Source organism: Oncorhynchus nerka, linkage group LG15 (assembly GCF_034236695.1).
Source record: "Oncorhynchus nerka isolate Pitt River linkage group LG15, Oner_Uvic_2.0, whole genome shotgun sequence".
Lineage (NCBI taxonomy): Eukaryota > Metazoa > Chordata > Actinopteri > Salmoniformes > Salmonidae > Oncorhynchus > Oncorhynchus nerka.
In genome coordinates, this window is record NC_088410.1 from 80,660,000 (window position 1) to 80,676,434 (window position 16,435).

Genomic DNA, 16,435 nt, shown 5'->3' on the forward strand with positions numbered 1-16,435 from the left:
CCCAGGCCAACGTCATGACAATGTGAAATCCATAGATTAAGGCCTAATGAATTTATTTCGAGTAAAATATTTTGATGAGTGTTAAATTTATATTTTTGTTTAGTATAGATAGTCAGTCAGACAGGCAGATCGGCTCCTCCTCGTCCCTACGACAGCAGCACAGCCGTGCTTAAGAAAACCTTTGAAAGAACCTGTTACCGTGAAGCCATACATATTCCAAAAAGCATACTTTTTCAATAATGCACATACAATGGACAGAGACAGGCTAGGTCTGATAGTCTGTCACGTTCTGTGTTAACTGTAGGCCTATTTGTGTTTAGTCACATTACTGAAAATGTAAATGCTCTGTCTCTTTCTGTTACAGGATTTAACATTAGACACTTGAAGAGAGGCATAGTGGCTCCCCCCACTGGTGGTGGCTGGGATCACTTTACTTTTGGGGACCAGTGGAAGACGTACATTTCTTAATGGCTTAACAAAAATAGATGGCTAACCAGACACCTGGAGAACATATGCTTGAAGTTGCAAGGTATTTGAATATTTAAGCCAACCTGTTCTCTATGCAAAATTATTTGTCCCATTTCTATTAGGTAACCGCAGTGCACTCTCTCAGTAGGTGAGGTTTTGATTGGCTGAGGTTTGAGAAGCAAGGCCTCACGAATCAGACCACATGGAGGTTAAAGGGCGTCTCATCACATCCATGGGTGTGCGGTCTCCAGGTGAGTTTTAAACCTTCACAAAGAGATGTTGGGGTATTTAGTAATCTCGCGTGGACAGATGCATGTAAGATAGGATGGTATCGTCGTGTCTGTCAACAGACTGGGATGTGACGACTAACAAGGAACTTTGTTCCTTTGCACAGATTTCTTTGTCACTGATAATTTGGACAATTCCCGATTTTGCAGGTATTTGTGCATTTTTCAAATTTCGGAAGGGCATGGGACATTTGGCCCATAGACTTGCCCAAAACTTTCAGAGAATGTGGGGTGGAGCAACCGCCTTGCTTCTGCTTTTGAGTTATGTACCCAGTAGGTCCCTCAGGTCCTCTGGCAATGGCCTTTTAACTATCCCAAAGCCTAGGACCAAGAGGCATGGAGATGCAGTCTTTAGTAACTATGCCACCAGCCTCTGGAAAAGCCTCCCAAAGAACCTGAGGGGGGCCGAAACTGTCAACATATTTAAAAGGGATATTAAAACACACTTTTCTAGCGTTGCTTATCCTTAGGGTGCTTTTTTAGTATTTCAGTTTTTGTAATTGTTGTTTTTTCTATCCTCTAAACATAATTATGTTTTTATTTTCATTGTTTTGTTTCTGGGGGGGGGGGCTAGTTATTTAAAATAAAATGTTTTACCTTTATTTAACTAGGCAAGTCAGTTAAGAACAAATTATTATTTTATATGACGGCCTGGGGACAGTGGGTTAACTGCCTTGTTCAGGGGCAGAACAACAGATTTTTACCTTGTCAGCTCGGGGATTCGATCTTGCTACCAGTCCAACACTCTAACCACTAGGCTACCTGCCGGGGGGGTGAGGTGGGTGGGGTTAAGTGCATTGTGTTACATTTATGTCTGAAATCAGCTATATAAATGAAGCTTGATTGTCAACACCTCTGCCGCCAGAACTTAATTGAGCATATGGCACAAGTATGCAATATTTTACTTCTGGGTTTCTGATATTAGGTACTTAGTAACACCATAAGGTACTTAGTAACACCATTGCTGTTACATAGTAATTGTATAATTGTTGTCTTAACTGAACATGTTGACATGTTTGTTGGTGTGTAGATCAGGACAGCAAGCTGCAAGCTGAGCGCATCTCCGCACTACAGGAGAGAAAGCAAATCCTGGAGGACATCCTCAGCAGCCGAATGGGAGAGCTGAGACAAGTGTGTCTGCTGGAGGCGGTCAGTTCCTCTCTCCTACCTTTTAACTATTGTAGGTCTCAGGTCAGTTCCTCTCCCCTACCTTTTAACTATTGTAGGGCTCAGGTCAGTTCCTCTCCCCTACCTTTTAACTATTGTAGGTCTCAGGTCAGTTCCTCTCCCCTACCTTTTAACGATTGTAGGTCTCAGGTCAGTTCCTCTCCCCTGCCTTTTAACCATTTTTGGGCTCAGGTCAGTTCCTCTCCCCTACCTTTTAACCATTTTCGGGCTCGGGTCAGATCCTCTCCCCTGCCTTTTAACCATTTTCGGGCTCAGGTCAGTTCCTCTCCCCTACCTTTTAACCATTTTCGGGCTCGGGTCAGATCCTCTCCCCTGCCTTTTAACCATTTTCGGGCTCAGGTCAGTTCCTCTCCCCTACCTTTTAACCATTCGCGGGCTCAGGTCAGTTCCTCTCCCCTACCTTTTAACCATTCACGGGCTCAGGTCAGTTCCTCTCTCCTACCTTTTAACTATTGTAGGGCTCAAAGCACGTTAGAGGGAATGGCTCCATACACCCAAGCCATGCTATCGAGACGTGTGCTTTATCAGATTAATGGAAAGCAAGAACCAACGTTAGGTTTGTTTTCTGTTTCTGACTCAATACAGATAAGCTCTCAACCCTTGTAAACCTCAACCACCTGAAATAATAAATCCGGCTCAATGAGTTTGGCTGCACAGATGAAAGAACCATTTTTGGCAACTTGTTGTTACAAAGCAAAGTTTAAAGAGCAACTGCCCTTAAAAAAGCAACTTCTTGTTTAGAAAACAGCCTAAGTGGCATTGAAGTGAGTCAGAAACATTTATTCTACTGTCAAAATTGACAAAGTGTAAATAGGATAATTTTGGTCAGTCATTCTCGTCAAAAACAGAGTTTTGTGAGACTTGTGGTCGTAATTGCATCACAATGTCCACATGCCCACAGCTGGCAGCACACAAGTAATCAGTGTTTCGGAGTGCACGTTTCCTGACCCAATTGTAATGCTGTGGTAAATTTGGGTTGACTTTGGAAATCCCTATAGGACTAGTTAGGGACCATCTGCAAATTACACAATGTACATGGAACAATATGTTAAAATTCCAATGGTTCCAAATTTCAATTACTTAAAAATCTCAAACCAATGATAAATTGTAGAAATGGATACAAATATTGAAAGCATTTAATGAGAACTAAAAGGTGAGCAACAAAATAATTGTCTCATTTACAATGTGTAATTTATTGACAGCTCCTAACTAGCCCCGGAGGCTATCCAAAGGTAAACCAACTTTGCCACAGTTGTACACCAGCCGGCTAAGGTTAATTGCCAAAATAAATTGGCTAACTCTTCCCACCTGCGAACACACACGAGACACCCACATCAAAACACACACCTAGGCTCCCGAGTGGCGCAGCAGTCTAAGGCACTGCATCTCAGTGCAAGAGGCGTCACTGCAGTCCCTGGTTCAAATTCAGGCTGCATCACATCCCGCCATGATTGGGAGTCCTATATGGTGGTGCACAATTGGACCAGGTTTGGCTGGGGTAGGCCCTCATTGTAAATAAGAATTTGTTCTTAACTGACTTGCCTAGTTTAAATAAATGTTAAATAAAAAAACTAAACCAACTCACGTTCTAATTCAGTCATGGCCGCGAGCCTTTCTTAATAAACCAAATCTAAAACGAGGTAAAATCAGGAAGTGCAGTCACCCTTTAAAGTTTCCCCCTTGCAGAGCAGTGTCAGTCACGAATATGAAGCGAAAGCATATGAATGTTAGCCTGATTTCTCCAGAGACAGAGACCAAAATACTTTACCAGGCACCAAATCCAGCTTTTCACTCACAGCTGTTTCACACATTTCCCCTGATTTTTGGTTTAGAATTCAACACAGATGTGTCTCAGCTTCTCTCCAGACTAAGATTATTCATGCATGGAAATGCTCTCTATATACTGTTTAGTGCATTAGATGTGGTGGTTTGATACACTACCATTCAAATGATACTATTCTTGACCAATGTTCATATGATCACAGTAGCATTAGTTCTAGCTCATTTTAATATACACTGTTAGTCTCCAGCCTGTGTATGATACAAATGTTTATTACGTTTGTTCCTATTGCTGTTTGATATATTTAATAACAGACAGTATGAAATTTGACTTGGCATTGGCCGTATGAAAATAGTGGTAAAAAAAGTCTGAAAATATCTGCAGGAGCTGACCGGGATGGTCCCACATGCTTTTCCCCTGGAGACAGGAGAGAGATCTCCTGTTGTACAGCGCAGGGCTGGACTGGCACATTACAACACCAAGGGAGAGGTCAGAGAACATTCAGAGACTATGACACTGGTCACAGAGGACCTATATGTCTGTTAATACAACACATCACTGACTAAGTTATTGCTTTGTGCAGGATGAGTCAGGTCAGCGAAGGCAGATGAAAACACTCTTCAGTGGGGCTCTGTACAGACACTCAGAGTCAGACAGGAATGTCCCCAACAGCAGGAGGACCGTCCACCGGGGATGTCACACAGGTAAGGTAGTGCTGCATACAGCAAGAGTTCCAAGATGTATTAACAGCTACACAAAGATATTGCACAATGTTACAGTACCATGATATCCACAGAGAAAAGTCTGAACAACCTCTCACCACACATAGGATAGAACTTTTATATGAGGCAGTTTCCTCTCCTTTCCGATGCTGTGATGGCCTGTGTATTTGGTCTCAAATCAAATCAAAGTTTATTTGTCACGTGCGCCGAATACAACAGGTACCTTACAGTGAAATGCTTACTTACAGGCTCTAACCTATGGTGCCGGGGAAAAGAGGTGTGTGTGTGTGTAGGTAAAGAAATAAAACAACATTAAAAAGACATTTGACAAAAGAGTAGCAAGCTATATACAGACACCTGTTAGTCAGGCTTATTGGGGTAGTATGTACATGTAGGTATCGTTAAAGTGACTATGCATATATGATGAACAAAGAGTAGCAGAAGCATAAAAAGAGGGGTTGGCAGGTGGTGGGACACAATGCAGATAGCCCGGTTAGCCAATGTGCGGGAGCACTGGTTGGTCGGCCCATTTAGGTAGTATGTACCTGAATGTAAAGTTAAAGTGACTATGCATAAGATAAACAGAGAGTAGCAGCAGCGTAAAAGAAGGGTTAGGAGGGGGGTGGCACAGAATGCAAATAGTCCGGGTAACCATTTGGTTAGCTGTTCAGGAGTCTTATGGCTTGGGGGAAAAAACTGTTGAGAAGCCTTTTTGTCCTAGACTTGGCACTCCGGTACCGCTCGCCATGCGATAGGGGTCTTTGACCATTTTTAGGGCCTTCCTCTGACACCGCCTGGTGTAGAGGTCCTGGATGGCAGGCAGCTTTGCCCCAGTGATGTACTGGGCCGTACGCACTACCCTCTGAAGTGTTTTGCGGTCGGAGGCCGTGCAATTGCCGTACCAGGCAGTGATGCAACCGGTCAGGATGCTTTCGATGTTGCAGCTGTAGAAACTTTTGAGGATCTCGGGACCTATGCCAAATCTTTTTAGTTTCCTGAGGGGGAATAGGCTTTGTCGTGCCCTCTTCACGACTGTCTTGGTGTGTTTGGACCAATCTAGTTTGTTGTTGATGTGGACACCAAGGAATTTGAAGCTCTCAACCTGCTCCACTACAGCCCCGTCGATGAGAATGGGGGCGTGCTCGGTGCTCCTTTTCCTGTAGTCCACAATCATCTCCTTAGTCTTGGTTACTTTGAGGGATAGGTTGTTATTCTGGCACCACCCGGTCAGGTCTCTGAGCTCCTCCCTATAGGCTGTCTCGTCGTTGTCGGGATCAGGCCTACCACTGTTGTGTCGTCAGCAAACTTAATGATGGTGTTGGAGTTGTGCCTAGCCATGCAGTCGTGGGTGAACAGGGAGTACAGGAGAGGACTGAGCACGCCGCCCTGGGGAGCTCCAGTGTTGAGGATCAGCGTGGCAGATGTGTTGCTACCTACCCTCACCACCTGAGGGCGGCCTGTCAGGAAGTCCAGGATCCAGTTGCAGAGGGAGGTGTTTAGTCCTAGGATCCTTAGCTTGGTGATGAGCTGTGAGGGTACTATGGTGTTGAACGCTGAGCTGTAATCAATGAACAGCATTCTCACATAGGTGTTCCTTTTGTCCAGGTGGGAAAGGGCAGTGTGGAGTGCAATAGAGATTGCATCATCTGTGGATCTGTTTGGGCGGTATGCAAATGTGAGTGGGTCTAGGGTTTTTGGGATAATGGTGTTGATGCGAGCCATTACCAGACTTTCAAAGCCCTTCATGGCTACGGATGTGAGTGCTATGGGTCTGTAGTCATTTAGACAGGTTGCCTTAGTGTTCTTGGGCACAGGGACTATGGTGGTCTGCTTGAAGCATGTTGGTATTACAGACTCAATCAGGGACATGCTGAAAATGTCAGTGAAGACACCTGCCAGTTGGTCAGCACATGCCCGGAGCACACGTCCTGATAATCCGTCTGGCCCCACAGCCTTGTGTATGTTGACCTGTTTAAAGGTCTTACTCACGGCGGCTACAGAGAGCGTGATCACACAGTCGTCCGGAACAACTGATGCTCGCATGCATGCCTCAGTGTTGCTTGCCTCGAAGCGAGCATAGAAATTATTTAGCTCGTCTGATAGGCTTGCGTCACTGGGAAGCTCGCGGCTGTGCTTCCCTTTGTAGTCTAATAGTTTGCAAGCCCTGCCACATTCGACGAGCGTCAGAGCCGGTGTAGTATGATTCAATCTTAGCCCTGTATTGTCGCTTTGCCTGTTTGGTGGTTCGTCGCAGGGCGTAGCGGGATTTCTTGTAAGTTTCCGGGTTAGAGTCCCGCACCTTGAAAGCGGCAGCTCTACCCTTTTAGCTCAGTGTGAATGTTGCCTGTAATCCATGGCTTCTGGTTGGGGTATGTACATACGGTCACTGTGGGGACGACGTCCTCAATGCACTTATTGATAAAGCCAGTGACTGATGTGGTGTATTCCTCAATGTCTCCACTTCCTGCCTGTGTTGTACTGTGTAAAACACATTTCACTGTACCCATTCAGTATATGTGACAATAAAACATATTTATTTATTATGTATTACTGAGGTTGTTGTTGCCTGTGATGACAGGTTGTGTTTGTTTATCTTCCAGAGGACACAGTGATGTCGGAGAGTACTAGCTCCATGTCAGATTCAACGTGCCATGACAATGGTGAGTCAGCCAGAGCTGCAAATGCAATAATAACAACTGAATCTGTTAAAGCTGGTCTGTAAAATCATTGAACAGTTATCTTTGTTTGTTCCACAAATACAGTTGAAGTCGGAAGTTTACATAGATTTAATTACTCTAAACTCGATTTTCAACCACTCCACAAATGTCTTGTTCACAAACTATAGTTTTGGCAAGTCGGTTAGGACATCTACTTTATTTCCAAACGCCTGAAGGTACCGCGTTTATCTGTACAAACAATAGTATGCAAGTATAAACACCATGTAGACCACGCAGCCGTCATACCGCTCAGGAAGGAGATGCGTTCTGTCTCCTAGAGATGAACATACTTTGGTGCGAAATGTGCAAATCAATCCCAGAACAACCACAAAGGACCTTGCGAAGATGCTGGAGGAAACAGGTACAAAAGTATCTATTTCCACAGTAAAACAAGTCCTATATCGACATAACCTGAAAGGCCGCTTAGCAAGGAAGAAGCCACTGCCCCAAAACTGCCATAAAAAAATCCAGACTATGGTTTGCAGCTGCACATGGAGAAATGTCCTCTGGTCTGATGAAACAAAAATATAACTGTTTGGCCATAATGACCATTGTTATGTTTGGAGAGAAAAGGGGGAGGCTTGCAAGTCAAAGAACACCATCCCAACCGTGAAGCACGGGGGTGGCAGCCTCATGTTGTGGGGGTGCTTTACTGCAGGAGGGACTGGTGCACTTCACAAAATAGATGGCATCACGAGGGAGGAAAAGTATGTGGCTATATTGAAGTATCTCAAGACATCAGTCAGGAAGTTAAAGCTTGGTCGCAAATGGGTCTTCCAAATGGACAATGACCCCAAGAATACTTCCAAATTTGTGGCAAAAGGGCTTAAGGACAACAAAGTCAAGATATTGGAGTGGCCATCACAAGCCCTGACCTCAGTCCCATGGAAAATATGTGGGCAGAACTGAAAAGCATGTGCGAGCAAGGAGACCTACAAACCTGACTCGGTTACACCAGCTCTGTAAGAAGGAATGGGCCAAAATTCACCCAACTTATTGTGGGAAGCTTGTGGAAGGCTACCAGAAAAAGTTTGACCAAAGTCAAACAATTTAAAGGCAATGCTACCAAATACTAATTGAGTGTATGTAAACTTGACCCACTGGGAATGTGAAGAAATAAATAAATCACTCTACTATTATTCTGCCATTTCACATTCTTAAAATAAAGTGGTGATCCTAACTGACCTAAAACAGGACATTTTTACTCTGATTAAATGTCAGGAATTGTGAAAAACTGATTTTAAATGTATTTGGCTGTGGTGTATGTAAACTTCCGACTTCAACTCTATATCAGTTGTGCAAAATATTCTCAAAATGTCTAGGCGGAGTTAGTATCATTACATTATTCTGTGATGCCACAGAAAAAGAGATTGTATTATTTGGTGCTCTTCACATTCAGTTTATAAATCAGTTACTGGATGACAGATCGTGAAAATGAGAGGGGCGAAGAATCACATTTCTCATCATCAAATTCGGAGTTACACGGCTGCTGCCTGATTATGTTCATGAAAGAGAATGATCTGTTTACTGTAATTGCGTGTCAATTGTGAGTTAGTGACTAGTTAAGACCAAACCCCATATTCTCCCTCCCTCAGAGGAGTCCTCTCCCAGTGTGGCAGAAGACCACCGCTCCATGTCCCAGCCCCGTCTGGGCAGCCCAGACCACCAGGTCTGTAGGAAACTGTCCCCAGTAGAGATATACTATGAAATGAGAACACACCGTAACTCTGTGACCAGCTCTATCAGGTAATGTCACTGTGTGTGTGTGTGTGTGTGTGTGTGTGTGTGTGTGTGTGTGTGTGTGTGTGTGTGTGTGTGTGTGTGTGTGTGTGTCAGTCGTGGCCAAATGTTTTGAGAATGACACAAATATTAATTTTCACAAAGTCTGCTGCCTCAGTTTGTATGATGGCAATTTGCATATACTCCAGAATGTTATGAAGAGTGATCAGATAACTCGCAAATTCCCTCTTTGCCATGCAAATGAACTGAATCCCCCCCAAACATTTCCACTGGATTGCAGCCCTGCCACAAAAGGACCAGCTGACATCATGTCAGTGATTCTCTCGTTAACACAGGTGTGAGTGTTGACGAGGACAAGGCTGGAGATCACTCTGTCATGCTGATTGAGTTTGAATAACAGACTGGAAGCTTCAAAAGGAGAGTGGTGCTTGGAATCATTGTTCTTCCTCTGTCAACCATGGTTACCTGCAAGGAAACACGTGCCGTCATCATTGCTTTGCACAAAAAGGGCTTCACAGGCAAGGATATTGCTGCCAGTAAGATTGCACCTAAATCAACCATTTACGTGAAGGCTTCAGGGCGCCCAAGAAAGTCCAGCAAGCACCAGGACCTTCTCCTAAAGTTGATTCAGCTGCGGGATCGGGGCACCACCAGTACAGAGCTTGTTCAGGAATGGCAGCAGGCAGCTGTGAGTGCATTTGCATGCACAGTGAGGCAAAGACTTTTGGAGGATGGCCTGGTGTCAAGAAGGGCAGCAAATAAGCCACTTCTCTCCAGGAAAAACATCAGGGACAGACTGATATTCTGCAAAAGGTACAGGGATTGGACTGCTGAGAACTGGAATAAAGTCATTTTCTCTGATGAATCCTCTTTGATTGTTTGGGGTATCCGGAACAAGCTTGTCCGGAGAAGACAAGGTGAGCGCTACCATCAGTCCTGTGTCATGCCAACAGTAAAGCATCCTGAGACCATTCATGTGTGGGGTTGCTTCTGAGCCAAGGGAGTGGGCTCACCCACAATTTTGTCTAAGAACACAGCCATGAATCAAGACTGGTACCAACACATCCTCCGAGAGCAACTTCTCCCAACCATCCAAGAACAGTTGTGACAAACAATGCCTTTTCCAGCATGATGGAGCACCTTGCCATAAGGTAAAAGTGATAACTAAGTGGCTCGGGGAACAAAACATCAATATTTTGGGTCCATGGCCAAGAAACTCCCCAGACCTTAATCCCATTGAGAACTTGTGGTCAATCCTCAAGAGGCGGGTGGACAAACAAAAACCCACTAATTCTGACAAACTCCAAGCATTGATTATGCAAGAATGGGCTGCCATCAGTCAGGATGTGGCCCAGAAGTTAATTGACAGCATGCCAGGGCGGTTTGCAGAGGTCTTGAAAAAGAAGGGTCAACACTGCAAATATTGACTATTTGCATCAACTTAATGTAATTGTCAATAAAAGCCTTTGACACTTATGAAATTGTCACGATCATTATAAGGAGTGGACCAAGATGCAGCGTGGTATGTTTCCATCCTTTTATTTGGAAGAGAACTTAAACCACAAAACAATAAAGCGAATAAACGAAACGTGACGCTACATACAGTGCAGAAAGCAACTACACACAAACGTAGTCAAGATCCCACAAATCACAATGGGGAAAATGGCTACCTAAATATGATACCCAATCAGAGACAACAATAAACAGCTTCCTCTGATTGGGAACCATAATCAGGCCAACATAGGTATATAATTCCCCTAGATAACCCACCCTTAATCACACCCCGACCTAACCAACATAGAGAATAAACAGCTCTCTATGGTCAGGGCGTGACAGAAATGCTTGTAATTATACTTCAGTATTCCATAGTAACATCTTACAAAAATATCTAAAGACACTGAGGCAGCAGACTTTGTGAAAAATTTATATTTGTCTCATTCTCAAAACTTTTGTCCAAGACTTGTCACAGGCCGGATCATAGCCTGTGGCAAAAATGAGGGGACGCGAACAACTGGTATAGGCCAATTAAAAATGTTTCTTTATTGTAAACAAAACTATTAACTTTAAACTAAGAAAAATGAATGAGGTGTGGAAGTATCATAATGTAAGGTGTATGTAAAGTGCATGGATGCGTGAATCTGTGTGTGTGAATGACTGAGTGAAAACTATGCAAAACTACAAAGGAACACACAAAACAGGTTCATACCTGGAGGAGCGTAGAGAAAGAGAAGTGATTAGTGACAGTTTAAATACTTAGAGCCCAGGTGACTCCAATCACTAACGACCCTCCTCTGCCTGCAGGAGAAACCACCCCTGCACTGCAGAGGAGGAGCCGTGACACTGTATATACGTATGTGTAAAGCACTCCTTCTTTTTGTGTCTAATGCTATGTTCTGATGTTTTTCCCTAGCCCTAGTCATTCTCTACCAAGGAGTGCATCTAATGTTGAAGGCAGAAGTGTTCCTGCTACCCCCCTCCTCGCCCGAACCGCCCCAATCAGTGTTCATGTCAGGTAATATTCCTCCTCTGGTCCAGTGCTTCTGCTTAATGCAGCACATCCCACTGCTACTCACCCACTATGATGACAGAGAGGCTGACCGAATGACCAATGAGTGCAGCAGGTAATTCGGCTACAGAACATGCCAGTGATGGCTCTCAAGATGCCAGTCAAGGCTGCCAAGATGATTTTATTTTGCGAGAAGTCAGGTGCTTAGTGTCATATTGACTTATTTCATGCTCTTTTTTAAAACATATTTTTGTATTCATAGCTTTGATATGACAAATTCAATCATTTGAAAATCTAAATGTAAAGATAGGTTATTGTCATAATGTAAACACACTATCACAATAAGCCCATAAAATGCTCATTGCTCTCTATCGCTCTTTCAGATCAGATGACTCTGGTGGGATTTCACTAAAGCAGTGGTCTGGCAGCCTGGATGTACCACATATGGAGCCCCTGGCCCAGGAAGGCTCCTCCTCGGAGCGCAGAGGCTGCCCTTACAGCTCCTGTGCCCGGCGGAGCAACAGTTCTGAGGCCCTGCTTGACCGCTCCAGTCTCCCCGAGGACCCAGCCCCCAGGAATGGGATGCCCCCCAGAGGAGGGCCTTACAAAAGTTCTGAGGCCCTCACTGACGGCAAGCTGAGGCACATCCACCTGGGCAGTCCTGAGAGACAGGAGCAGGCCAACCTGCGGCTGTCCATGGGTGGGAGAGTAGAAGCAGCAGAAGGAGGGGGTTACAACGAGCTCCTAATGGATTACATCTGGGGAAAGCAACAGAGGATGCAAGTGCAACACCAGCTGTACCAATCAACAGGTAGAATCTGGCAGGACATTTCCTCTCCTCGATCGTCCACTGCTGCAGTGCCTCCTCCCGCCAATGGCTTCTCCCACTCCCAGGTGCATCTTCCCAGCGCTACTCCTTCCTACAGTCCCAGAGTGATCCATAGCTCCCAGGCAGAGCCTCGCAGAGTCAAAGTCACCCGGACCAAGTCCTGCGGACCCTTCATCCCCCTTCAGCAGGACGCCATCCTGCTCTCTGCCTATGAGTCTCCCCACCCTGCCCCAAGCTCCACTACCTCCTCCATTCCCAACCTGCACCCCTTCCAGACTGAGCTGTCCGGCCCATCATTCAATCGCAGGCCTCCCCAGTTCTCTCTCCCCACCCCTGAGGACTCGACGAGGAGTCTGCATAAAGCCTTGGCGCTGGAGGGTCTCAGAGACTGGTATCTGAGGAACGCCCTCGGCTACCCTACCACTACATCGAAGGGGCATGATGCAGGGGTCTCCCGTCTCTCATACCCCCACCCTTTGGTGCACCAGGCTCAGTCTATACAAGGTGATCCACTCCATAGGTCCCAGATGTCTCAGTCAGCCAGCTTCCATGGCCACCCACTGCATGGAAGGTGAGTATGTAAGTCGCTCTGGATAAGAGCGTCTGCTAAATGACTTAAATGTAAATGTAAATGTATTTCTCTACCTAGGAATGATTGTTGGTAACATTCACACAGGTGCACATTAGAGTACTTTTGATCATGTTTGTTTGCTGAGTACTGTAATGATTTGTGCCCTCTCTATGGCAGGTCAATGGAGTTCTCACTCTATCAAGAGCCCATTCATCCTCAGATGCAAGACATGACAACAAAGGAGCCCAGTGCTGACCCTGGCACTTTGGTCTGATGTAGCTGAATATATATTCAAACACACACGTGCACAGACAGACAGACAGACAGACAGACAGACAGGCAGACAGGCAGACAGGCAGACAGGCAGGCAGACAGACAGACAGACAGACAGACAGACAGACAGACAGACAGACAGACAGACAGACAGACAGACAGACAGACAGACAGACAGACATTTACATTTAAGTCATTTAGCAGACGCTCTTATCCAGAGCGACTTACAAATTGGTGCATTCACCTTATGACATCCAGTGGAACAGTAGTGCATCTAAATCTTTTAAGGGGGGGGGTGAGAGGGATTACTTTATCCTATCCTAGGTATTCCTTAAAGAGGTGGGGTTTCAGGTGTCTCCGGAAGGTGGTGACAGACAGACAGACAGACAGACAGACAGACAGACAGACAGACAGACAGACAGACAGACAGACAGACAGACAGGCAGGCAGGCAGTAAAAGGAGCTGATATAAGGTGACCTCACAAGCTAAGGCAGGCAGGCAGGCGGGCGGGCGGGTGGGCGGGCAGGCAGTAAAAGGAGCTGATATAAGGTGACCTCACAAGCTAAGGCAGGCAGGCAGTAAAAGGAGCTGATATAGCGCTGGGAAGATGCACCTGGGAGTGGGAGAAGCCATTGGCGGGAGGAGGCACTGCAGCAGTGGACGATCTAGGAGAGGAAATGTCCTGCCAGATTCTACCTGTTGATTGGTACAGTGACCTCACAAGCTAAGGCAGGCAGGCAGGCAGTAAAAGGAGCTGATATTAGGTGACCTCACAAGCTAAGGCAGGCAGGCAGTAAAAGGAGCTGATATAAGGTGACCTCACAAGCTAAGGCAGGCAGGCAGGCAGTAAAAGGAGCTGATATAAGGTGACCTCACAAGCTAAGGCAGGCAGGCAGTAAAAGGAGCTGATATAAGGTGACCTCACAAGCTAAGGCAGGCAGGCAGTAAAAGGAGCTGATATAAGGTGACCTCACAAGCTAAAAACAACAACCACAGCAGAAAAAGACTGTAAAGCCGTTCTGAATGCCCTCTGTTGAAAATGAGCCCACCAACTTTTGACCCCTAGATCGCAAAGCAAGAAATGGATTTGCACTGGAGCTGTCCCAGGAGTCAAAGAATATATTGTTATTCTGTAGCTACTGTATTGTATTCTATCGTTGGTCAGACCCAAGCCACATGTAACAAACATCCTCGTTGTTTAACCTAACAAATCTCCCAATATATAATTTTTTACAGAATAAAGTATATGTATTCTAAATGACTATTTTGTATCTTCTGAGATATAAAGAATAGTTATATAAAAGAGGTAATTTAGTGTCTTGTGATTTACAAAAATATATAATGAACTCATATCAACTAAAAAGTATTTAAACACACCAGTGAACGTGTAAATTAACCTGTTTGTAAACATTAATATATGTCTTATCTCTTCATCTGTCCATCAAACATACGCATTTCAACTGTGCTTGCTATTTCTCATGTTTTTCAAGCGAACACAAATCCTTTCAAAGCTTGGTCTTCAATCAACAAATGAAAGAAATTCCTGTTGTTGCCAAATTGTTGTTTCGTGCAAGCTCTTTTTTTCTGCATTTCCTAAGAGTCCAGCTGGTGAAAGGACATAATAGCCAAGTTCAGATAAAAACCTGAGGACTTTTAGAGGTCTATGACAGTCGTTTAATGAACTTTCTATTAATTTCTATTCATTCAGTTGCGTAGCATGTTTTCCTTCAGGGCACTTTATGAACTTTAAAAGCCTTAACCAATTGCAGTAGTGGGATGGGGAAATTGTCCCCAAGAGAGAACACACTAAAACCAGAAAATGGTTGACAGCGTATGAATTTTGAGCAAATAAGAAAAGTGTTACCATGTTCAAGTCTACGTCAAAGTGGAAGTTTTGTGGCCCATTTGGACATTCACGATCAAAGTGATGTGGTGTATAATATTATGTATTTATAAGATTGTAACAACATTATCAACAATAAACCGCATATTTGGATCTGTATGTATCATGATAATAAGCTAGATTTGATTCTAAATTCCTTTATAAACTGATGTCAACTTAATGTGGAGAAATGAAAAGGGGTCTAACTAGAACAGGGCTAGGGGATGGGACTGTTGGCATGAGCAGGCCTTATGTCAGAACTCATAAATGTGGTAGTATGAGATTACGTTTCCATTGTATCATGTAATACGCTACTCCTATTGGTGGCACAATGTTATCATAATGGTAAAATTATTTTAAGTAATTAATGCCATTCCCATATACCACCGCAATTCAAGAACGGCTCTTTTATAAGCTTCCCATGACATGTGCTTGTTTGTTCTTGTGTATCTTAGGTTCATGATTATACCGCTATAAAAGGGCATCACTAACAACCTGAATGGTAGGAAATGAATACCTCTGGAAAGAAATGTATGAGTAACTAATAATGATCTTTCATTTTAACTGATTAATGTCATGGCTTCATCTATTGACATGTTTTACAGGTAAAGCTATTCCTTTTATCTCAAGTACCTTTAATGGAATGTTATATTGGTTTTAAATGTTGGTGTTTTCACATTCAATAGTTTGTGTGTGAATTTCTTGAAGCTAGTCTAAACCTGAAACTGATGACCAAACTGCTGTGCATTGGGGGTCGTAAATGTATTTTTCAGGTGATGTACTTATGTCTGTAAAACATAAATGAATATACATTTTGCTCGAAGGAAATTTATCCAGAATATATATTGTATATTTATGAACTTATAACATTTTGTATCTATTTGTGAAATACATCATAAAACTGTCATAAACTGTCATAAAACCCATTCAGCACCAGCCAGAGAAGTGTGGTGTTAAACTAACATTTACAAGTGTATTAGTTGTAGCTTTTTGAAGAATGAGTTATGTTGATTGACTGGAATTGTTTGTGACATATTGACTGAAATCCCTATCTGTTTTTCTCCTGATATTTTTTTCATCCTATGTCCATATTTCAAAGGGGTGAGAAATACTGTACAGTTTATGTTTGAGGAGGATGGGGTACATTCATTGATATTTTTTAAATAAAGTATCATCATGGTAAATCTTGGACTGTTCATGTATTTACAGTAATTACTGTGAGTGATTTGCCTCAAATAAAATATATATATATCATAGGTCATTTCATCGGTTATCCTTATTAGCCTAATTCTAATGACTTTGGCTTTGTTTGGAGAATTTGGCACAATTTGACATATTTAAAACATGTTTAAATAGCTTGCTAGTGTAGCTTATGGTGCTGCCAGCCACACAGCATGTACTGCTCAATCAAACACTGGCAAAGCTCATGTCATTTTCAGAACGTGTGCTGTGCTTATGGGCAGGCACGCAC

At 43.8% G+C, this 16,435-nt stretch overlaps 1 protein-coding gene across 1 annotated transcript; it reads left to right on the top strand.

Moving 5' to 3' along the window:
• The first annotated feature begins 1,798 nt into the window (after positions 1–1,798).
• On the top strand, positions 1,799–13,348 carry ccdc120b (coiled-coil domain containing 120b). The gene is made up of 8 exons (XM_029684234.2): positions 1,799–1,904; positions 4,108–4,212; positions 4,307–4,427; positions 7,046–7,105; positions 8,758–8,908; positions 11,313–11,414; positions 11,792–12,808; positions 12,986–13,348. The coding sequence occupies exons 1-8, from the start codon at positions 1,869–1,871 to the stop codon at positions 13,080–13,082; spliced, it is 1,689 nt and encodes a 562-aa protein (XP_029540094.2). The 5' UTR covers positions 1,799–1,868; the 3' UTR covers positions 13,083–13,348.
• The last annotated feature ends 3,087 nt before the right edge of the window (positions 13,349–16,435 follow it).